Here is a 24,424-nt window from a genome sequence, read left to right as displayed (position 1 = left end):
TTCTTTAGAATTCAGAACAGTAACACACCAGAACTAAAAACAGAGGGAGAAAAAGCAGGCTGCTCTCCAAACAGAGAGGCACAACTCACCTCACCTTATTGTTGGCTGACTGCCTGTCTGCAGAACTGACTGCTGCTAGGCCCAGATCCCACACTTCTCTATAGAGTCCCTTAGCCTGCACAAGCTGGACCAGGAAATCCCTCTGAAATGTATAGTGACAAACTATCATTTTAACCCAGTTTTTAACACCCCACCACACATGACCTCAAGAATGATCATACACAGAACTTTTCATTGGTGGGTCTCAGAGCATTCATCATCCCCCTTTTTTTCTAAATTGGGGGAACAAAGGTACAGTGCCGTAGAGACACTAACAGCATACCTGCTGTTTGTGAAATTTGATTAGATCAAAGCCACTTAAACTCATGCCAAAAATTGTCTATTTATTCCAGATGATGTAGCTGATTAACAAATAATCACCCTTCGGTATTATAGAACTATTCCAACTGGATCAGGAGCAGAGAAGAGCTAGCAAGATGATCAGGGGAATGGAGAGCGGATTTTAGGAGAGGAGACTAGAGGAGCTTGGTTTATTTAGTCTGGCAAAAAGGCAGAGTGAGCGGGGATCTATAAAGACATGGGGCTGGGGGAGTAAACACCAGAGAGGGTGAACAGCTATTGAAGCTAAAGGACAATGTTGGCCCAAGAACCAGTGAGGATAAACTGGCTGGGCATACATTTAGACTGGGAATGAGAAGAAGGTTTCTAACCCAATAGACAAACAACCTAACTAGTCTGAAGATGGAGCATGATAAGCTTCTGAACGGGAGGGAGTTACCTGCGATGGCAGGGCGTAGCGATGTGGGACTCACCCCTGCGGCGCCTCCTGCTGGATGTCTCTGGGAATTAGCTCATCCAGCCATTGGAGCGCCCTCTGCAGGCCAGTGTCCCACTGCCGCTTGGCCCCTGTGTCCCTGCCGGACCCGGTGCCCCATTATCTGGGGTGCAGCCCCCTGGCTGTACACCCCTCAGTCTCAGGGTGTCCCATCCCTGGGGAAACCCCACCCACTATCCCCACCTTGCCTCAGTCTGGACTACTGCCAGTCCTCATCTAGCCTGCACTCCCTGGGGCAGACTGAAGTGTAAAAGCCACTCATCATAGGCAAGGTTGGGTTTGGACCGGATGCCTTTGCCTACCCCTGGGTTGCCTCCTGCAACCCCCAGTACCTGTTGGCCTTATGCTAGGTCACAGCCTGGGGTTTTCCAGGCTGGAGCCTCCCCTGCCCCTCTACCTTTCCCCAGCCCTGCTCCACTCAGGTACTCTACTCAGATCCCTCCCTCTCAGAAACTAGAGGGAATCTATCTGTGCTTCTGGCTCAAAGCCTTTTTATAGGGGCCGGCTGTGATCTGTTTGGGGCGTGGCTCCCAGCTGTGCCTACTTCCCCAATCAGCCTAGCTTTTCCCCTACCCCAGCCCTCTGCCAGGGCTGTTTTAAGCCCTTCCGGGCAGGAGCGGGGGACCACCCCACTACACAGGGGCTGAACTCAAAGACCTGGGAGGTTCCTTCCCATCCTGCGTCCTGTGTTCCTAGGTAGCGTGCATTCTGCCGGGCCCCACAAACACGATGGTGCTCGGGAGTCTTCCATACTTGCTCATATCTGTGGGTTAACATTTGAACTCCTGCTCTTATAACAATATAAAATCTACAACGGGACTAAATCCAATAGCAAAAATAGCATCTACAGAGCACGCTATAGGATCAGACTCCGGGACCAAGCGAGATGGAAATGCAAATCCTAAATGGCTTTCAGACGCTTCCGAATGCATCTCTGGGATGAAGTGTCAACTTGCCAGCATTAGGGGCTTGATCCATTGCCCATTGAACTCAATGGGTTTCCACTGAGTCCAACAGGAGCTGGATCAGACTCTGATTCAGGGCTGATGGGCATGGGGGCCTGTTGTTTAGTTTCCTGTGTGTGTGTGTGTGATGTTTTGCACCACTCAAGGGACAGGTGTCACTTGTTAACTGGGGTGTGGGGTGCTGGCAGCACAGGTGCAGCCCATAGGGGAGGAGGCAAGACTGGGATGGAAAGCGGGTCCGGGAATTAACTACACTGATAAGGGTCACGCTAACAACCTTCTATTACAGCGTGAAGAGGAGTGTGAGCACAGGACCGGGAGCCGGGGACAAGCGTGGAGCCTGGCCCTGCAGCTGGTTTCATGCTAGCTCTGAGCAGGCCGGGGTTCTCTGTAACACCTCCAATGGGGATCTGGCCTGTGAAAACAGGACACACACAAAACCTTCCTGACCTTTGTGCTGGGGTCACTATCCCTGCTGCCCTGTCACGATACTGCAGGGCATTTTGCTGCCCAAGGGGGCGGATGGGGATGGAGCAGCCGGAAATCAGAAAGGCTGCAGCCTCAGATAAACCCCAGCGCAAAGAGAGGGAGCTGGGGAGGATTCACATCAGCTGCTGACCCCATTCCCGGTGCTCCTAAGGAGCCGAGCAATCTAAGGGGATTCGCTCCAATCCATTGCTCCCCTGGCACTTGATCATGATATCCACCTGACACCCCGCATATCTAGCCCATCTACTGCCCCAATCCTGCAACATGGAACGTGCTGGCCTGGTGAAGTCAATGGGTCTTGCCCTGGACACAGCTGCCAGCTTGCCAGAGGCAGGATCAGGGCCTCTCCCTCTCTCTGCTGGGGCAGCCTGACTGTCCCATTTGCACTCTGTGGCAGCCGGGCATCAGTTGCTTGCTGTTTGGTATGAAATTTCTGTTTTCCTGAGCTCCGCAAAAGCCAGCCAGGTTTTTCACTCTCTGCCTCAGTCCTTTGCAAAGCAAAAACTTGGGTGTTTATTACCAAGCAGCAGCAGATTCCAGCAGAATTATTATTTTCCCTGGGAGAGGCAATGGAGGGATCTTGTATTACCCTCTAGTGGTGCTCTGAAAGATTTCCAGATACTTTATTTAATAGCAAGGTAACTACAAAAGCACCAAAGTATGTTAGTACCTGCCTGTCGTGCTGTGTTTTTGCATATACAAGCCCTGATTCTGCAAAGACTTAGGGACCTGATTACCTTTACTCATGTGAGTCATTGGGGTTACTTGTGTAAGTAAAATTAAGCACATAAGTAATTGCAGCATTGGGGCTTTGAGGTAGGGTTGCCAACTGTCTAATCACACAAACCCAAACACCCATGCCCCGCCCCTTTCTTGAGACCCTGCCCCTTATCCGAGGCCCCGCCCCACTCACTCCATCCCCCTCCCTCTGTCACTCAGTCTCCCCCACTCTCACTCACTTTCACCAGGCTGAAGCAGGGGGTTGGGGTGCGGGAGAGGGTGTGGGCTCGGGGCTGGGGCTGAGGGGTTTGGAGTGTGGGAGGGAGCTCTGGGCTGAGCCTGGGGCAGGGGGTTGGGGTGCAGGAGGTGGTGCAGGGTGCAAGGTCTGTGAGGGAGTTTGGGTGCTGGAGGGGGCTCAGGGCTGGGGCAGAGGTTGGGGTGTGGGAGGGGTGAGGGGTGCGGGCTATGGGAGGGAGTTTGGGTGCAGGAGGGGGCTCCGGGCTGGGGCAGGGAGTTGGGTTCGGGAGGTGGGGAGGGGTGTGGGCTATGGGAGGGAGTTTGAGTGCAGGAGGGGGCTCAGGGCTGGGGCAGGGGGTTGGGATATGGGAGGGGCTTTGGGATGCTGGCTCTGGGAGGGGGCTCAGGGCTGGGACAGGGGGTGGGATGTGGGAGGGGGCTCAGGGCTGGGGCAGGGGGTGGGATGTGGGAGGGGCTTTGGGGTGCTGGCTCTGGAAGGGGGCTCAGGGCTGGGGCAGGGGGTTGGGTTGCAGGAGTGGGTGAGGGGTGTGGCCTCTGGCCAGGGGGCACTTCCGGGAGTGGCGCGGGGTCAGAGCAAGCAGGGAGCCTGCCTTAGCCCCACTGCACCGCCGGACTTTTAGTGGCCTAAAATCTCCCGGTTTGGCTTCAGTAGCCTCCGGGAGAGAGAGCCCGATTCCGGGAGACTCTGGGCGAAACCGGGAGGGTTGGCAACCCTACTTTGAGGTGAATTTCCAGGCTAATAATGGCATTTTAAACATTAAATGGCCTTACCTGTGTTATTATTTATTTTATTAAAATCAAATTGTATTTTAAAAAAATCAAATATGCCTTTTAGCATCGTTTAGGTTATAAACTGCAAGAACTGTGTGACTACTTCTGGAATTTGTGCTCTGCAAAATTGGCACTGAAATAAAAAATTTAAAGAAATGAATAGCAGCACCTACCTTTGTGCTGTTTGTTTCTTGTAAAATCCTCTCTGATTGGGGAAATTCACTTTGTTTCTGGTCAGTTTGGGATCAGCTTCACTGTTCCTGGATCAGCCCAAGGTTAATCTGATAGTTCAGAAACAAAACTGGGAATCAGAAAAACTGTTCTCTCTGGCTTTGCCAGGGACTCCTTAGATCACTCTGGGAAAGGCCACTTGATCTCTCTGAGCGTGAGCTTCTGTAAAATGGAGATAATGCTGGTTCTGTACTTCACAGTGGTGGTGCAGAGATAAATGCATTCATATTTGTGAGGAGTTCAGACATGACAGTGATAACTAGCATAGACATACCTATAAATAGCTCTTTGGGTTGCAAACACTTTAGGGGGAATGTGTCAATCCAAACAAAACACTTATTCTCAAGGACTTTGAGAGAAAGGGCAGCATTTCTATTAATACTGGGCTTGGAGAAAAAGCCCTTTTTTCAATAGCAAAACCCAGTTAACTTTACATTTGGATTGTAACAAGTCAAGATGGATTATAACTTTACAGACACAAACCTCGTTTGGGGGCACAAGCTACCTTTATTATTACATATATTGCAGTAACAAACAGAGTCTGCAGGCATATATGGGGACGGGAGCCTAAGAGGGAAATTGAGGCAGCAGACAGATGACCAGCAGGTTAAATGGACTGTAATCCAACCTCTGTAGAATTTCAGGTACTTCCTGCTTCTGCATGACCCCAGAAATAGTAAGAGAAGATCATTTATATCAGCTACCTTGCTCCCATTCTCAGCCAGAACAACAGAGGGGCATATCAGTGGGGGAAGGAGGGAATGACCAGCTAACCAAACATTTTATTATTCATTTAAAACCTCCTGTTTTTGATTCTGCTTCTTCACACACTCTCAGCAGCCAAGCTGACAATTAATAGCACTTCAGAGGGTCAGCCACATACATCAGAGCCTGGTAACTATGGGTTTTGCAATCAGGGATGGCGGTAGCACCTTGTAGCTAGAAATAATAATCAGACTGTAAATTCTTCAGGACAGGGGCTGTCTCTCACTGGGTGTATGTCCAGTGCCCAGCACAAGGGGCCCTGATCAGCCAGAGACTAGAGCTGCAGTATTGCTAACCCTAAGTGCTCAAAAATCATGAGATATTAAAAATATTACATGTGGGGCCTTTTTATTTGCCGTATGTTCGGAGACTTTAGGGCTCACATTGTAAAGTGTTTGTCCACAACCAACAGGGCTAGATACAGGGTGGGATCCACAAACGTACTTAGGCACCTAAACCCTGGCCTGAGGCACCTAAGTCCCAGTTTTGGCTCCACTGTGATCCACAAAACTCTTGTCAAACCCAAATTCACTCGGTGCCTAGGTTTTCAGAGTTCTCACCACACCTGTTTCTGACTTCGGGCATGAGTTCTGCTGCCTCCCACCAGGCATTGGGTGGGCCCCCTATCTCCCACGGGAGCTCCAGAGCGACCTAGGAATCAGAGAAAGGTAGACATTCGGGTGTCCAGGTCAGTCACATGCAGACCTGGTCCGTGCTCAGAGGCATCAAGTCCCATTCAAATCTGGCCAGAGGAGGAGATGGGGGAGGTGCCCACCTTATACCTTTTAGTAAGGTGACCAGATAGCAACTGTGAAAAAAACAGGACAGGGGGTGGGGGATAATAGGCACCCATGTAAGAAAAAGTCCCCAAAATCGGGACTGTCCTTATAAAAATGAGACATCTGGTCACCCTACCTTTTAGCCCAGCAGTTAGAGCACTCCCCTGGGATGCAGGAGACCCAGGTTCAATTTCCCCTCTCTCAGCCAGCCGGGAGAAAGGGTTTGAAGAGGGGTCCCCCGCCTCTCAGGACAGTGCTCCAACCACTGAGCTATTCTGATGTGGGGCTCATCCAATCTCTCCCGGTGAAGCTGTTCCGTGGTGGATCGCTAATGAAAGAGCGACTGGGGCTGGGGGACCAGGACCAGGGTCGTGAGGCTGCAGTGTCTCCCCCCCCTCAGCGACGCTGTGCGTTCATCACACTGGAATAGCCACCGGCCCAGAGGGACAAGGCTAGCGTGGCCCTTTGTGGATCGCAGCGTTGTCCCTGGGAGTTTCCAGGCCCTGAACCGCTAGGCCCCGGCCCGTCGCACACCCCAGCCCAGCCTCTTTGTTCAAGGACCGTGGCAATTCTTGGCTCACGCCGGAGCTGGGGCTCCGAGCAGAACCCCTGATCGTGGGCGGCTGGCGGTAGCAATTGGCAGTGCTGCCGGGGTGCAAATAATAATATTAATTCATCCCCCAGACCCGTGCACCGGTTATCGGCTGCACCATTTCAGTGCTGCTCGCATGCTGCGCCCCTTTAAGGCGCCTCCTAGGCTCGCTGCTGTGTTGCTAGGCGAGCTCGTTGCCTGGCAACAGTTGTCCCCCAGCCTCTTCAGGATGCAGAGGACTACACCTCCCAGAATCCCTTGAGTGTCCCTTTCTAGCCGGCCGTTGCCATGGTTCTAGGAAAACAATATGGCTGCCTCCAGCCCTGCAGGCAGGCAGAGCCAGGGGCGAGCTTGGCCGTGCCCTGCAGCCGTGGGGGTGTAGAGGCCTGGCCTGGGTCCGGCTGGCGGCCGAGCAGATGGCGAACGGGGAGCTGGACGAGGAGAGCCTGCAGGAGCTCTACAGCTGGGTGGATGCCATCCCCCTGTCCCGCCCCAAGAAGAACATCACCCGGGACTTCAGCGACGGAGGTTGGGGGAACCAGATCCCAAACTCCTGGAGCTGGCCGCAGTCCGGCCGGGATCCAGACTCCACAGCTTGAGGCCTAGGAGTGACCCAGGAATGGATCCCGATCAAATTCCCTGAGCTCAAGGAGAGCCCAGACCCAGATCCAGACTGGATTGCTTGAGCGCTGAATGCAGTGGGACCGACCTGGGGTCGTGGATCGAAATACCCTGAGCTCTGGCGGAGTCCAGACCTGGATCCAGACTCTGCTGTAATGGGACCGACCTGGGATCCTGAATCCAAGTAGCCAGTGCTCTGGGGGAGTCTCGACACAATTCTGATCTTGACAGCTGACCCCTCTTTCTATAACTGGCCACATCCACCCTTGGGATGCAGTGAACTTTGGGAGAGTTTGGATCCAGCTCTGAACACCACAGACAGGCTCCTCTATCATTTGCAGATAGATGGGGTTGGGGGGAATGCGGGGGGAGTGCGTAAGGTTTGCACTGGTTGGTAAATGTCAGTTTCACCCTCTGGTTAAAAAACAAGTTTCTGTTTATTTTTTAAAAAAATCAAGCAATATTCACAGAGAGGAAAACGAAATTAAAATAACATTGCTCTAGGGTTACTAAGAAAGAGGTGAGTGAGTGAGAGACTGCGGACAAATTCCTAGTCTCTATGTCCAGACTGCGCACAGCACAACTCAGGATTATTTGCAAAGGTGGATTTAAGTCTCCTCTGTGCCCCCTAATCCTGGAGCCATCTGGCCAAATCCTTGAGATAAGGGACAGCAGGCTCAATGTATGCCAGCTGCCCACAACGCCTAAAGAGAGGGGCTGCACAGGTGTTACTACAGGTCATTTTTGGCCAACAGAACCAGGTGGTGTTGCCAACTTTTGCACACTTATTGCAACTCTCATATTTCATGTTTTCCTTAAAGCCCCAGCGGCTGAAGTCAGCTGACTATGTGAGAACTTCAGCTTCCATTTCAAAAATAGGAAAGTAGGTCTCTAGCTCTCTTGATTATAGAAAAAAGCTTGAAAACATGAGTTCTAAAGGTTCGAAAAAACAAAAACAAAACCCAAGGCAAATAAAGAGCCAACATTTATTAATTTTTAAAATCTTCTGATTTTTTAAAGCCAATCTCACAATTTTTTCGGGGTCTGGCTTATGATTTTTGACTGTTGGTTGGTAACGCTGTTTACTGCTGGGGATGATGCATGAAAGGGAAATAACCTGGATGCCTCTCTGATCCCAGGGCAAGTTTGCAGGGTTGCTGGTTAGAAGAGATGAATTCTTCTTTGTGTATTGGTTCAAGTGGCTCTCACTTCTGAAGTGCACGAGTCCCACGTGTGCACTCAGAGAAAGATTAAGGTTTCCTAGGGCCCTGGGCCAGAGCAAGTGAGTGGCCCCTCCCCACCCCTTCCGCTTGCAGTCCTGCTTCCGTTTTGCCCCTTCCACCTGCAGCCCCGCCCACAGCCCCACCCCATTCCGCCTCTTCCTCCCCACAGCCCCACCCCTGTCCCACCCACAGTCCTGCCCCATTCTGCCCCCCCAGTGCAGCCCGCAACCCGTTTGCTCCTTTCTGCCCCCGCAAAAATCTAGCAGCAGATTTTTTCCAGCACCCCCATATAGGCTGGGGCCCCTGGGCACAGGCCCCGTTGGCCCAGTGGCTAATCTACCACTGTGTGCACTGCCTGCATGGGGCTGGTCTGCTCCAGAGTGGGATCCACTTGGACAAGTACTTGAAGTAGAATCCCAGTTGCTATGAGGTAAGGAACCCTTGTTTTTCACTTGTGAATTGATCCTCTTAGATCTGGAATCTCTGCGAGACAATAACTAGTCCTGGCTGTGGTTTATACTGTATCTTTCCAGAGCATCCATATATATAAAGGCGTCTCATTGTTTTCATTATGCAGATCATGGCGTGATGCTCAGTCTGACCTCACCGAGCACTGTCACTGATTCCTCTTCTTCTTTCCTATGCAGTTCTAGCAGCAGAAGTGGTGAAATTTTACTTTCCCAAAATGGTGGAAATGCACAATTATGTCCCAGCTAATTCAATGCAACAGAAACTCTCCAACTGGGGACATTTCAACAGGTAAACATGCGCCCAGTGCCCCTTACGTAGCACGGTGCTGGGGCAGTCAGGCCATGGAGCTGGGGATGCATAGGGAAAACAGTGATTCAGTTTCCTTGTTATTTTCCCACTCCTCTGCATCTTTCCGACCTCACACTCACCTGCCAAAACCATGCAGCTTCTCCGCTCTCACACTCTCTGCCAACGCCAAACAGTGGCTTGGACTTCATACCTCTCTGACCTCCCCCCAAGTCCTCTGCATGCTGAGCATGATCCTCCACTGGGGTAAATCAGTGTCACTACATTGCCTTTGAGGAGCCACACCCACATACCCCGGCTGAGGATCAGGCCCCCTTAGTCCAGGAGCGATGCTTCCACACGAGACTATTATAGGAACTCCAGCCAGTTCTGCAGAGCGGGTGCCCATACTGTGGTTTGACCATTCCCCCACCGTGGGGCGGTTTGTGCCCTTGCAGGAAGGTGCTGAACAAGCTGAATTTCTCCATCCCGGAAGATCTGATCCGGAAGATCGTACAGTGCACGCCTGGCATGGTGGAGCTGGTGCTGCTCCCACTGCGGCAGAAAATCGAGGAGAAGCAGAAGCAGAGCAAGGTGGCGTCTGGCACATATCAGGTCAGCGGTGCTCGAGGGACAGCGGGCAGCTCAGATGGTCAAACGTTGTGTAGGATCCTGTTGTGTATATGGCCCATGTGCTGAGGTCCTTGCTCAGGCAGACTCCCTTGGGAGCAAATGCTGGGCGAGCACTGTGGAGCTCGGCCTAGGGCTGTGGCAAGTAGGTGTAATTTACAAACCCAGAGCCATTAAACTGCATTCAGAAGGAGCATGGTTAAAGTGCAGGAAGTGTAGGAGTCATCACAGGGACTGGGAAGCATGAGTTCTCTTCCTGACGCTCACAGATGTGCTGTGTGCCTCAGTTTCCCCATTTTCAAAATGGGCCGGCTAGACTCTCCCAGCGAGTGGGTGGGGGGTTAATTCATTTATTTATTGCAGAATAGTGACTCACCAGCCAGCACGCCCCCCTGTGGCTGTTCATGGCATTGCAAGACCTTCCCCTTCATCTGATGGCCATTCAGGCCCTGGGGTGGTCTGGTTCTAGTCACTCAGCCCGCCAGCCCGGTCCCATACGCTGATGTACAGGGCTACCTCCCCATTGCAGGGCCCACCACAGGGCTCCACTGCTACAGCTTCCTCCTGGCTCCTTTCCCAGGCAGCAGGGACCCCAGACCCCTTTGCTCCTGGGTCTCTCACTCCCATGTCTCCCCCTTTCTGGCTCTTTTCTTCTCCTACTCTGAGCTCCTTCCCTGAGGGAATCAGCTGGGTCTTAGAGGTTTTTAAGGCCCGGCTTGACAAAGCCCTGGCTGGGATGATTTAGTTGGGGCTGGTCCTGCTTTGAGCAGGGGGTTGGACTAGATGACCTCCTGAGGTCCCTTCCAACCCTGATATTCTATTATTATGATTATGAATTATGCCGAACCCCCTCTCCCCCAGGCGGAAACGGGAGAGCTAACTGGGCCCACCAGCTCCCGTTAACCCTTTGTCTACCTGTATGTGGTTTATACACCCCATCCCGTGTATGTACAGGGCTTTGAGATCCTCAGCTAGAAGGCATTAAACAAGTGCACAATTGTAATTATTCTGAGCAGCTCACAGGGCATGGCAGCAAATAAAACAGTTATGGCTGCCACCAGAAATGAGCTATTGGCAAGCGAGTGATGGAAATCAAATAGAAATAACCATCGATCAAAAGCTGAACGCAAGCAGCACTCCAGGCAGTGTGGTAATCGGACTCGGACCACTAGGGTCGAGAGAAAGCCCAGCTGCCAGTGCGGAGAGTTCAGGGCTAGGAACAGAGCGCCCCAGCCGACCCTACCAGACTGGGGATAGGGTGAGAGGCAGTCTTGTCAATATACCTGTTATCCCTCCGAGAGTCAGCAGAGGGCATCGGTGTTATGCTGTGGAGCTGACAATTTAGCTGCATCTGATGTTGAAATAGATACACAGGAAAGAGGAAACTGAGTGGCAAAGGCTAATGAAGGGTTAATGAAGGGGCACTGGAGAGAGATGGATCTTACTCATGGGCCTTAGGGCAGACACCAGTATACAGAGTGGGCCAGACTCTCTTCTCCGTCACACATAGCCGGAGCTGTGAGATGTGCTCCATGTGCATGGCTAATACACCAGTCATTATGCGATTGCCCTGCCTTGGCAGCTCCACTCACTGGTGTTTCAGAGGTGACAACTCTCTCACCGCTTGTCCGGACTGCAGCATCTCTGTGGCCGCTCCCTCCCTCACCACACAGCCACTCTCTGCAATCAGGCACATAGACTTAGTGTCTTATCATCACAGCAACTGCGGTTCGTCCCCTCTTCAGTGGGAGCTTGACAGCCCCAGCGAGTGAGCGCTGCTGGCTACAGCTCAGGCGTTAGAGGGGCAAGTTGTGCTGGAGGGACCCACCCCCGGGCTGAGGGCAGTGTTGTCTCCAGGGCCCGTTCAGTCCATCTCCTCTCTGCTGAGACTGGCAGTGAGCTGGCCCATTTGTGCCAGTGGGGGTGGCGGTTTGGAAGTGTGGACACCGGTGTCCTAGCAACCAGACTGAGACTAGACCAGACATATTTTTATTAGACTTAAAAAAAAGGGGGGGGGGGATTTCAATTGATGACCAGATTTCTCTGACCAATAGCTCTAGTTAACTGTACAAAACCCTGCAAGGCCTTCCTGGGGAAGCGGTTTCTGATCGCAGAGGGCTCTCAGCTAGCAGAACGAGACCCCGTGGTTGGCAGCTGAAGCTAGACAAATGCCGGCTAGACATGAGGTGTACGGTTTGTAAATGAGGAGGCTAACTAACTGTTGGCGCAACCTACCCTAGTGACGTGCTGGGTTCCCCATCACTCAAGGGCCTTAGATCCCGGCTGGATGTCTTTCTTCACGTTGTGCTATAGCTCCAGCAGAAGGGCTGGGCTTGAGGCAGAAATCACTGGGTGCGGACCTTTCCCCTGGCTCAGACTCGATAGTCATAATGGCCCCGTCTGACCTGTGAAACCCCACGCGGCTCTGTTTATAGGGACCCCCATCCCCAATGGCTTTCCTAAAGGACTCGTTCGTTCTTTCCACTGATGGGGCAGTGCAAGGCTTTCAGCCTAAGGCCCCCAAAGTGTTCCAGTCCCACCTGTTATCGGATATTGTACAAAGAACTGGCTGGGGGGGCGCCACTGCCCTCTACTGGATGGGATCAGAGCTGCTCCGCCCATGTCATTTCCTGGGTGCCACCTTGGCTTCTGCCTTCCCTCAGACCCACTCATCTCTGCAACATCCTGATCATTGCCATCTCGCCGCCTATGGAAGCCTTGCCAGGCCTCTCTCAGGAGGAAGCTGACAGTGGATTGCAAGGCATTTTCACTTGAACCGTGTGTTCTCTCTGATTCTCTGTGCAGGAGCTGGGCACACGCTATGCACTCCATGAGAACGGCCATATGGAAACAGGTAGGGGTGACAGGAGTCTCTCTGAGCAGTATGTCTGTTCTGGGGGAGCTGGCTTCCAGCCCTGCCACACGGCTCTGTGACCCTGGGCAAGTTACTCAGTCTCCCCATGCCTCAGTTTCCCACCTCTACAATGGGGATGCACTGTCCTGCATTGCAGGGGTGTCAGGAAGATACATGATTTGCATTACAGTAGCACCTAGAGGGCTGATGGCGTTTGAGGCCCCATTGTGCTGGGTGCTGTACAGACGTAGCGTCGACTCAAAGACACAGCAGCCAAGGAGCGGGAGAATGGGAAGATTATCTCCTGTAAGCTGATGCACACAGAGGGACTCCTAACGTCTACTGAAATTAATGGGCGTCAGGAGCCTAAATACCTTGGAGGATCTGGGCCTGAGTGACTTACCCAGGGCCTGTGACAGAGCCAAGAACTGAGCTGGATCTCCTGAGTCCCAGCCCAGTGCCTTAACCGCAAGACCAGCTCAATTAATTACCGCTGCCGAAGAGTCCAGATATTACGATGCTGCAGCTCTATAAATACCTGCAGAGATTTCATAGGTCAAGTGGCTTCTTCACCAGCTGCTCGGCCTCTAGGAATCCGCAGTCTGTAAGTCCTCAGAGCGTTTTCTAAGGGGACCAGGAGAGGGAAGGTCTTGGGTTAAAGAACAAAGCTGTAAACCAGGAGATCTGGGGTCAGACCCAGCTCTGCCAGTCACTTCCCCGCTCCACGTGCTCGGTGAGGCAGGGATAACGGCAATGCTGACCGACAGCACTGGGTCTACATGAGCTTTTCAGATGGACGATGCTAGCAAGGTGCCATCTCCCGCAGTGGGCTCGAGCGTGAGACCCTTCCTGTTAGCCCCACTGGAATTCAAAGCTGCCCCTCTGAAGCCTTACGACTCCCAGCCCATACCTGTGAGCTCCTGGAGCCTGACGTGAGATTGGCACACAAGGAAAGTACTCCAGCGTCTGTGTGCGTCACCTCCTCTGTGCTGCTCCCTGGGGGAGTCACTGGGACTTGCGACAGGGGCAGTTCCTTGCTCCAGACAGTAGTTCTATCCTGACCCTGCTCCCAGAGGCCAGAACTCACTGGCCACGCCCAACCAATCGGCCAGTGTCTAAGCTGCCCAGGGTCCTAAGGCCTCACTTTCCCAGTATTCAGCTAAGGCTCAGTTCTGCCCCTGCTGAGGCTCCGGGGTACCGGAAGGCAGAGTTGGGCCCTTGCCGCTTGGTGTGCGGCTGTAACGTGACATGGTTTGTGTTACCCAGGCTATTCGTCGAAGCCAAAGACCAATGCCGCAGGGATCTACGTGCAGCAGTCCCCACGAGCGGAAAGGTAAAGTCTGCCCGGGGATCACCCCACAAACTGACCACAGTGTTTCTTGATACGAGCCCCGCGTGATCCTTTAGAACTACAGACCCTTCCTGGTTACTTGGCTGGGAGCCCTCCCAAGGAATTCTCCATGAGGGGGGTGGGTAGCTGGCCCTTCTGCCCCCTGGGCTGTACTGCTCTATGGGAAAATGGAGGCCCCCGCTCTGCAGGGCTGTCATAGAATCATAGAATCATAGAATATCAGGGCTGGAAGGGACCTCAGGAGGTCATCTAGTCCAACCCCCTGCTCAAAGCAGGACCAATCCCCAACTAAATCATCCCAGCCAGGGCTTTGTCAAGCCGGGCCTTAAAAACCTCCAAGGAAGGAGACTCCACCACCTCCCTAGGTAATGCATTCCAGTGCTTCACCACCCTCCTAGTGAAATAGTGTTTCCTAATATCCAACCTAGACCTCCCCCACTGCAACTTGAGACCATTGCTCCTTGTTCTGTCATCTGCCACCACTGAGAACAGCCGAGCTCCATCCTCTTTGGAACCCCCCCTCAGGTAGTTGAAAGCAGCTATCAAATCCCCCCTCACTCTTCTCTTCTGGAGACTAAACAATCCCAGTTCCCTCAGCCTCTCCTCATAAGTCATGTGCTCCAGACCCCTAATCATTTTTGTTGCCCTCCGCTGGACTTTTTCCAATTTTTCCACATCCTTCTTGTAGTGTGGGGCCCAAAACTGGACACAGTACTCCAGATGAGGCCTCACCAATGTCGAATAAAGGGGAACGATCACGTTCCTCGATCTGCTGGCAATGCCCCTACTTATACAGCCCAAAATGCCGTTAGCCTTCTTGGCAACAAGAGCACACTGTTGACTCATATCCAGCTTCTCGTCCACTGTGACCCCTAGGTCCTTTTCTGCAGAACTGCTACCTAGCCATTCGGTCCCTAGTCTGTAGCTGTGCATAGGATTCTTCCGTTCTTCCGTCCTAGGTGCAGGACTCTGCACTTGTCCTTGTTGAACCTCATCAGGTTTTTTTTGGCCCAATACTCTAATTTGTCTAGGTCCCTCTGTATCCGATCCCTACCCTCTAGTGTATCTACCACGCCTCCCAGTTTAGTGTCATCTGCAAACTTGCTGAGAGTGCAGTCCACACCATCCTCCAGATCATTAATAAAGATATTAAACAAAACCGGCCCCAGGACCGACCCTTGGGGCACTCCGCTTGAAACCGGCTGCCAACTAGACATGGAGCCATTGATCACTACCCGTTGAGCCCGACGATCTAGCCAGCTTTCTATCCACCTTACAGTCCATTCATCCAGCCCATACTTCTTTAACTTGGCGGCAAGAATACTGTGGGAGACCGTATCAAAAGCTTTGCTAAAGTCAAGGAATAACACGTCCACTGCTTTCCCCTCATCCACAGAGGCAGTTATCTCATCATAGAAGGCAATTAAGTTAGTCAGGCACGACTTCCCCTTGGTGAATCCATGCTGATTGTTCCTGATCACTTTCCTCTCCTCTAAGTGTTTCATAATTGATTCCTTGAGGACCTGCTCCATGATTTTTCCAGGGACTGAGGTGAGGCTGACTGGCCTGTAGTTCCCCGGATCCTCCTTCTTCCCTTTTTTAAAGATGGGCACTACATTAGCCTTTTTCCAGTCATCCGGGACCTCCCCCGATCGCCATGAGTTTTCAAAAATAATGGCTAATGGCTCTGCAATCTCATCCGCCAACTCCTTTAGCACCCTCGGATGCAGCACATCCAGCCCCATGGACTTGTGCACGTCCAGTTTTTCTAAATAGTCCCGAACCACTTCTTTCTCCACAGAGGGCTGGTCACCTTCTCCCCATACTGTGCTGCCCAGTGCAGCAGTCTGGGAGCTGACCTTGTTCGTGAAGACAGAGGCAAAAAAATCATTGAGTACATTAGCTTTTTCCATATCCTCAGTCACTAGGTTGCCTCCCTCATTCAGTAAGGGGCCCATACTTTCCTTGACTTTCTTCTTGTTGCTAACATACCTGAAGAAACCCTTCTTGTTACTCTTAACATCTCTTGCTAGCTGCAACTCCAAGTGTGATTTGGCCTTCCTGATTTCACTCCTGCATGCCTGAGCAATATTTTTATACTCCTCCCTGGTCATTTGTCCAATCTTCCACTTCTTGTAAGCTTCTTTTTTGCGTTTAAGATCAGCAAGGATTTCACTGTTTAGCCAAGCTGGTCGCCTGCCATATTTACTATTCTTTCTACACATCGGGATGGTTTGTTCCTGCAACCGCAATAAGGATTCTTTAAAATACAGCCAGCTCTCCTGGACCCCTTTGCCCTTCATGTTATTCTCCCAGGGGATCCTGCCCATCTGTTCCCTGAGGGAGTCAAAGTCTGCTTTTCTGAAGTCCAGGGTCCGTATTCTGCTGCTCTCCTTTCTTCCTTGTGTCAGGATCCTGAACTCGACCATCTCATGGTCACTGCCTCCCAGGTTCCCATCCACTTTTGCTTCCCCTACTAATTCTTCCCTGTTTGTGAGCAGCAGGTCAAGAAAAGCTCTGCCCCTAGTTGGTTCCTCCAGCACTTGCACCAGGAAATTGTCCCCTACACTTTCCAAAAACTTCCTGGATTGTCTGTGCACCGCTGTATTGCTCTCCCAGCAGATATCAGGGTGATTAAAGTCTCCCATGAGAACCAGGGCCTGCGATCTAGCAACTTCTGCTAGTTGCCAGAAGAAAGCCTCGTCCACCTCATCCCCCTGGTCTGGTGGTCTATAGCAGACTCCGACCACGACATCACCCTTGTTGCTCACACTTCTCAACTTTATCCAGAGACTCTCAGGTTTTTCTGCAGTTTCATACCGGAGCTCTGAGCAGTCATACTCCTCTCTTACTTCCAATGCAACTCCCCCACCTTTTCTGCCCTGCCTGTCCTTCCTGAACAGTTTATATCCATCCATGACAGTGCTCCAGTCATGTGAGTTTTGCCGCCAAGTCTCTGTTATTCCAATCGCATCATAGTTCCCTGACTGTGCCAGGACTTCCAGTTCTCCCTGCTTGTTTCCCAGGCTTCTTGCATTTGTGTATAGGCACTTAAGATAACTCATCGATAGTCCCTCTTTCTTAGTATGAGACAGGAGTCCTCCCCTCTTGCGCTCTCCTGCTTGTGCTTCCTCCCAGGATCCCATTTCCCCACTTACCTCAGGGCTTTGGTCTCCTTCCCCCGGTGAACCTAGTTTAAAGCCCTCCTCACTAGGTTAGCCAGCCTGCTGGCGAAGATGCTCTTCCCTCTCTTCGTTAGGTGGAGCCCGTCTCTGCCTAGCACTCCTCCTTCTTGGAACACCATCCCATGGTTGAAGAATCCAAAGCCTTCTCTCCGACACCACCTGCGTAGCCATTCGTTGACTTCCACGATTCGACGGTCTCTACCCAGGCCTTTTCCTTGCACAGGGAGGATGGACGAGAACACCACTTGCACCTCAAACTCCTTTATCCTTCTTCCCAGAGCCACGTAGTCTGCAGTGATCCGCTCAAGGTCATTCTTGGCAGTATCATTGGTGCCCACGTGGAGAAGCAGGAAGGGGTAGCGATCCGAGGGCTTGATGAGTCTCGGCAGTCTCTCCGTCACATCGTGCATCCTAGCTCCTGGCAAGCAGCAGACCTCTCGGTTTTCCCGGTCGGGGCGGCAGATAGATGACTCAGTCCCCCTGAGGAGGGAGTCCCCGACCACCACCACCCTCCTCCTCCTCTTGGGAGTGGTGATCGTGGAACCCCCATCCCTAGGACAGTGCATCTTTTGCCTTCCAATCGGTGGAATCTCCTTCTGCTCCCTTCCCTCAGATGGGTCATCTAGTCCACTCTCCGCATTAGTACCTGTAGAGAGAACATGGAAACGATTGCTCACCTGTATCTCCATTGCTGGTACATGGACGCTCCTCTTTCTCCTTCTGGAGGTCACATGCTGCCAAACTTCTTCACCATCCTTCTGTCCCTGCTGCGCCTGCTCTGAATCTTCCGAACATTGTGGCCGTAGAAGCATCTCCTGACGTCTGTCCAGGAAATCTTCATTTTCCCTTATGCAACGCAGAGTCAATACTCGTTTCTCCAGACCTCGAACCTTCTCTTCCAATATGGAGACCAGCTTGCACTTTGTACAGACAAAGTCGCTTCTGTCCTGTGGAAGAAAGACAAACATGGCACAACCTGTGCAGGTTACAACAGCTGATCGCTCACCTTCCATATCACCTTCCTCTTAGGAGCTTCCTCAGATGTTGCAGGAACTACTCAGAGAAACCAGCAGATGAAAGCCTCAGTGAGCTCTCTCCAGGCGAACTCCCAGGCAAACTCCCTCTGTTAGCCTCTGCTGTTCGCCGCTCAGCTGGTTCGCTGAGCTGTCAATCCAACACTCCCCAAAGGGGAGTGAAATGCAGACCCTTCCTGGCTGGGGCAGCTTTGCCCCCGAGGTTTATGGCCGGGAAAGGCCCACCGGAGCAAAGAGAGGAAATCACCATGATACATTTGTCACATATTTGCACACGGGCCCAGACCCTCAGCGGGGGTAAGTCAGCGAAGTTCCACTATTATCCACAGAGCGAGGCTGAATTACCCCGGCTGAGGATCGGGCCCTTAGCGTGTGCCAGGACCCCCCGGCACCGCTCAGCGCCCCTGCACCCCTTCTGCCTCTTGCTGCCGCCGGGGCTCGTCTCAGCTGAGCCGCTCTGTGTCCTCACAATGAAGGGCGCAGAGGAATCAGGCACCTGCTTGGGCTAACCCCCGCTCTGCAGAGGCCTGGCACTGCCACCGCTTCACGCCGCTGTGTGTAGCCCTCTCTGCTGCCAGCCCAGATCCCAGTGGGCAGCAGGGACCGTTCCTAAAGCAAAACATCCAAGGAGCATCCTGCCACTCGCTGAAATGGTTAAACTGTGAGGTCCCGATGAAGGCAGAGGGAACATGATGTCTGCCTTGGCCTCCCTTACGTCTCCCAGTGGGCCAGGGTGGCTTATGTAAGTAAGAGAGGCAAAGCCTGAATCTCCCCTCACCTGGTGTAACCCTGTTGATGGCTTTGGAGTTCCTCCTGATTACATCAGTGCACGGGAGGGGAGAATCAGGCTCCTCAATTCACTCAGCCCCGGTGCATTCGGGCCAGCGGGAGATGGGCGCTCTGATGCCAAGGCTGAATGTGACCCGCGGAAGGAGAGATGGGGCCCGTTGTTTCTTCCAGTTTGAAATGCCCAGATGATGGCACAGCCACTGCTTCCCTTTAGAGACTGCTGCCCATCTAGTCCAGCGGGCAGCTGATGGAGGGCAGTCCTGTCACCAGCGCTGCGGCCAGCCTCGTTCTAAATGCCCCCATGTTGGGGCTCCCACCCCTGCCATAGGGGACCCTCCCCCACCTGACGGAGCTCAGTGTGGGCAAATCTCTTCTCCTCCTAGGTTTATATCTCTGTGTAGCGGGGTGGTCACCCCGCTCCGGCCCTGAAGGGGTTAAAGCAGCCCAGGAGAGGGCTGGGGTGGGGGAAAAGCTGGGCTGATGGGGAAAGCAGCCACAGCTCTGGCCAGCTTAATCGGGGCCCACCTGACCTTTATAAGAGGGCTGTGGGCCAGAAGCCAGAAAACACCCTCTCTAACTCCTAGAGAGAGAAGGACCTGGCTGCCTGGGAGTTGAGGAGGGTACCTAGAGTGGAGCAGTGCTGGGGAAGGGCAGAGGGAGCTGGGGAGCTCCGGCCTAGCAAAGCCCCAGGCTGCAGGCTGAGTTAAGGGCCCACAAAGGGCACTGAGGCTGCAGAGGGGCAGCCCAGAGGCAGCTGGTCCAACCCCCCGGCCGATGATGAGGGGTTCACAGACGGCCGTCTGCCCCAGAGAGCGGGGGTGAGATGGTGACTGGCAGTAGCCACTGAGGCAAGGTGGGGATAGAGGGTTGGGGGTTCCCCTGGGTGGGGAGACCCTTATTGTGGGTTATTGCTGGGGGCAGAACCCTGAGGTAGAAGGGCACTGGGGTCAGGGAGGGACACAGGGCCAGCGGCAGGTGAGACACCGGCCTGCAGAGGGCTCTCCGGGCTGGAAGAGCTAATCCCCTGGCCAACCAGCAGGAGGCGCCGCGCTCCTCACCCTGCCACACTCTGGCTTTTACTTCTTTCCCCAGGATGAACAAGGGCCAGCAAGGCTATGGCCAGGCACTGCCGGGAGACACCAGCTTTCGCATTCAGTTAGCGGAGAGGGAGCAGGCTCTGCTGGCTTGTCAAGAGACGGTCCAGGTGAGGACAATTCGCGTGCTGTCTGTGGAACGGCAGGGCATCCTCTGAAAGTATGCCAGGCTTTGCCCACAGCCACCTCCACGGCTCATCTCACCCCACCCTCTGGGCAGGGAATACCCACTCCTCGTCCATGCCCCTCCTTCAGACCCACTTCTGCCATAATGCCCACGGGACGGGAGTCCTCAGCAAGCCAGGAGGTGACTGCACAAGCCTGGCTTTCCTGAACTGACCCACCTTCGCTGCCTCCAACTCCGCTCCTCCACTAGTCGCAATGGTGGGACCGTTCATGTAGACCAGCCGCCAGCATCTCAATCAGCTCCACGCAAGTGTAGATGACATGGGGGGTGGGCGGCCAGGTCCAGCGGTTGGAGCCATAGGCGGTCAGGCTTGAGGGGTCGACCCAGAGTTGGTGGCTGGGGTCTGGAGCCAAGGGTCAAGCCAGAATCAATAGCCATGAACCAGAGGTCAGGGCGAGGAGACAGGAACAAGGCTGGGTCTATCTCAGCTGCAAGTCAGACCTCCTTGTTGCACAGACAACTTCCTGCTACTCCCTCCAGGCTTAAATAGTAGGTCTGGGCAAATGAGAGCTCACGGGAGAAGCTGCCAGTCATTTCTACCATGGGCAGCACTTCCTGCAGTGACTGGTCTCCCAGGATGTAGGCAGAGCCATGGTCCATGCACCCAAGGCTGCCTGGTGATGCCGCCTGCCCAGGGCCCCATAGGTCTGGGTTCAAGAACCATGAATCCTCACCCAGGGTATGTCCACACTTCACTCAGATGTGTGACTGCAGCCCATGTAGTTCGGGTACCACCAGCAGTGAAACCAGGGCAGGAGCTGGGAATGCGCGATAGGGGATGGATCACTTGATGATTCCCTGTTCTGTTCATTCCTTCTGGGGCACCTGGCATTGGCCACTGTTGGCAGACAGGACACTGGGCTAGATGGACCTTTGCTCTGACCCAGTCTGGCTGTTCTTATGTTCTTATGGCAGCGTGGGCTTCGGTGCAGGCTAGCCACTTGACACCCGTGCTTCTGGGGCTTGGCTGCTGTTGGTATGTGAGCGAGCTAGAGCAAAACTAGTGGCTTGCAGTGGAGACAGACTCCGATTGCAGTGGAGACAGACCCACTGTGGTTAAAACGCTGGGGCGGGGAGGGCCCTGTGGAGTGCTGTGCTGGGGCTTGCAATGGTGGGAAGTGGTAGGACAATAAGTCTCGTGCAGACAAGGCCAAGATTTCAGTAAGCCGTAGCCCATCATGACTCATGTGCAGGGCTCCCTGCGCATCCACGTGGCCTGCTGGTCAGCCTGGCTCTGTACTCGCATATGAAACGCAGCCGCAGGTCCAAGAAGCCTGCAGTCAGGTTCAGACCCAGACAAAACAGCTCAGACAAGCCTAAGCCCCCAGGTGCTGGCACGGTCCCAAGGGGGTGAAGACACTGAAGTCCTGCCTGGGTCATTCTTGCAAAGCTCTGCAGAAGAAGGTGCGTTTTATGGCGGTCTTTGAAGGTGGTGAGAACGAGTGTTGTTATGACCGTATCCGATACCCGAGAGCTGGGTGATCCTACTGATCTTGTGTCCCTTACTGGGGACTCGTGGAAATGAGGGTCTGGGTGCATGTTTGACAGGGGCCAAAAGAAGGACACAGTCGTTACTGCCAGTGCCAGCCCCAAAGGACACGGCTGTTACTGCCAGCCCCAAAGATCCTGTGGAGCCTCAAGAGCTTGCCATTGGCTTAAAAAGCTCGAGATATACATAAAATGGTGCGTTCTTTTTCATGACAAACAGTGTAGCCTAGTGGGTAGAGCGCAGGACTCTGGCACCCTGGGTTCTAGTCCTGGTTCTGCCACTGGCCTGCTGGGTGACCTTGAGCTAATCTCTGCCCCGATCATGATACTGACCTCCTTTGCAAAGTGCTTTGAGGTTTACTCTTGAAAAGTCCTCAATAAGAGCTAGGTAGGAGAAAGAGGCCACGTGTGGAAATGGGCAGAGACGGGCACACGCTGCAGAATTCAGAACTGGCTCCAGCCTGCAAGGCCCAGGGGGCTGGAACGAAGGGCTTGGTTCGGGCCCCTCTCTTTAAAAAAAGGCCGATCACCACAGCCAGCGTGTGCTTCCCTTTGCTCAGATCCTGCAGATGAAGGTGCGGCGGCTGGAACACCTGCTCCACCTGAAGAATGTTCGGATTGACGACCTCACGAGGCGCCTACAGCAAGTGGAGCAGAAACAGAAATGAGGCGGCGCTCGGTTTCCCTCCCGCGCCCTTCCCTGCGACTCTCACACCCTCAAAACCTCTCACAGGCACATTTGTAAGAGCCGGCGTTCCTGTGCCTCTCCCACTGCTAATCGCTCCTCCTGGGCTTGGAGAGACCGAGTCGTCCCAGGCAGGACTGGGAGAGTCTGAATTTGAATAATGACACAGGGCTCCCAGTTACTTACAATCCAAGGGCAAGACTGAGAAAAAATAAGGCCTAGAGTCCAAGAGTGAAAAATGCACGTGCCCAAGCACAGGTGGCAAATGCACATCTAGAAGTTCCCCTGCAATTGTGCCTGAGGGGGTTGTAATTGTCTACGTGCACCGGTGATTGTGCATGCATTTGTTAGTCACGTTTATGCATCTGCAATCAATCGGCTTTGCATTCATTGCAATTATGGACATGGACCTGCAGTTGTGCATGCACTTATACAAATGCAAGAAATGCTAGTGCAAATGTGCACTCACAAATGTGCCGGAAGGTGATCGGGCTGAGGCAGTATTTCGAATGCCGGGTTTTCTATCTCTAACCAAATCCAGCGACTTTCACTCCCAATATTGACCCCTTTGCTTTCCATGCTTTAGTTCCAGGCCACCCCTTTGCTTGTTTTAAAGAGCCTCAAAGCACCCCCTTTTGTTCCATCTGGTGGCTCTTGGGTGACCGCTGATGCATGGGGAAGGAATGGATCATTCCCAAGGATGCTTTTCTACAGGCGCGATCCTGGAGTCCTCACTCAGGGACAACTCCCACTGCAGGCTGAGGATCTGTCTGCGCAGCAAAAGCTGGGCACAGGGCAGCCTACCCGAGCCAGCGCGAATCCAGCTAGCACTGGTAACGTAGCCATGAAGCCAACACAGCACAGGCCACTGAGCAGAATGCGTGGCCAGGCTCTGGGCCGGGCTGCACTACCCATGCTGACGCCCCTCCTGCTCTGTCTTCACTGCTGTTACCCACGCTAGCCAGCTCGGGTCGGCTAGCCCGTGCCAGCTGGTGCTGTGTAGACACACCCTGAGTAAGGCCCTCTGTGATCAGGCCCTGTGGAGATCAGTCGCCGCCACCCATTGATCAGTTTACTCTGGGTTGGATACAAGCGTGAAAAGACGCTCCGCTCCTGGCTCTCTGCTCCTAACCGTTTGTGGGGTTCTGCAGCCCTTGGGTGGGGTTCAAAGGCTGTCTGATTAGAAAGGGGCCATCTCTGCCATGGTCCAAGGGCTGATAACAGCAACAGGAGCAGGGCTGACCAAGCACAGCCACAGAGAAGCCCCCTGCTGGGGAGATGCTGGCGGCTGCTCTCAGACATGAAAGCTACAAACTCAGGGCCAGCCCCTCACCTGCTGTAAACGGGAGTCGCTGTACTGGGGTCAATGGGCCAGGTCCTGGCTGGTGTAAATGGGAGGAATTGTACTGAGGTCAATGGGCCAGGTCCCGGCTGCTGTAAACGGGAGTAGCTGTACTGAGGTCAATGGGCCAGGTCCTGGCTGGTGTAAATGGGAGGAATTGTACTGAGGTCAATGGGCCAGGTCCCGGCTGCTGTAAACAGGAGTAGCTGTACTGAGGTCAATGGGCCAGGTCCTGGCTGGTGTAAATGGGAGGAATTGTACTGAGGTCAATGGGCCAGGTCCCGGCTGCTGTAAACGGGAGTAGCTGTACTGGGGTCAATGGGCCAGGTCCTGGCTGGTGTAAATGGGAGGAATTGTACTGAGGTCAATGGGCCAGGTCCCGGCTGCTGTAAACGGGAGTAGCTGTACTGGGGTCAATGGGCCAGGTCCTGGCTGGTGTAAATGGGAGGAATTGTACTGAGGTCAATGGGCCAGGTCCCGGCTGCTGTAAACGGGAGTAGCTGTACTGAAGTCAGCGAAGCGATGCTGACTTGCATCAGTGGGAATCTGGCCCATCAATGCTCTTCTAGCTGGGGATGGCACCGAGCTGCCGTAGCTGGCCCTGCATTCTGAACGCGTCAGAGCTGGAGGGTGTTTGGATAAAGAGCTGCGCCTTGGCCCAAAGAGAGCCCACATGTGGGTTCAGACTGACACCGCCTGAAATTCTGAGGTGTATGGGTC

General features: G+C 53.5%; 1 protein-coding gene across 1 annotated transcript; it reads left to right on the top strand.

The window, feature by feature from the left end:
• The first annotated feature begins 6,881 nt into the window (after positions 1-6,881).
• SPEF1 (sperm flagellar 1) lies at positions 6,882-22,345 on the top strand. Its single transcript, XM_065405662.1, has 7 exons — positions 6,882-6,993; positions 8,957-9,068; positions 9,524-9,680; positions 12,501-12,549; positions 13,816-13,882; positions 20,001-20,112; positions 22,238-22,345. The coding sequence occupies exons 1-7, from the start codon at positions 6,882-6,884 to the stop codon at positions 22,343-22,345; spliced, it is 717 nt and encodes a 238-aa protein (XP_065261734.1).
• The last annotated feature ends 2,079 nt before the right edge of the window (positions 22,346-24,424 follow it).

This window comes from Emys orbicularis, chromosome 5, assembly GCF_028017835.1.
Source record: "Emys orbicularis isolate rEmyOrb1 chromosome 5, rEmyOrb1.hap1, whole genome shotgun sequence".
In the NCBI taxonomy this organism is placed as follows: Eukaryota; Metazoa; Chordata; order Testudines; family Emydidae; genus Emys; species Emys orbicularis.
The sequence above is the reverse complement of the archived record's forward strand: the minus strand, read 5'-3'. Positions and strand labels throughout refer to the sequence as shown.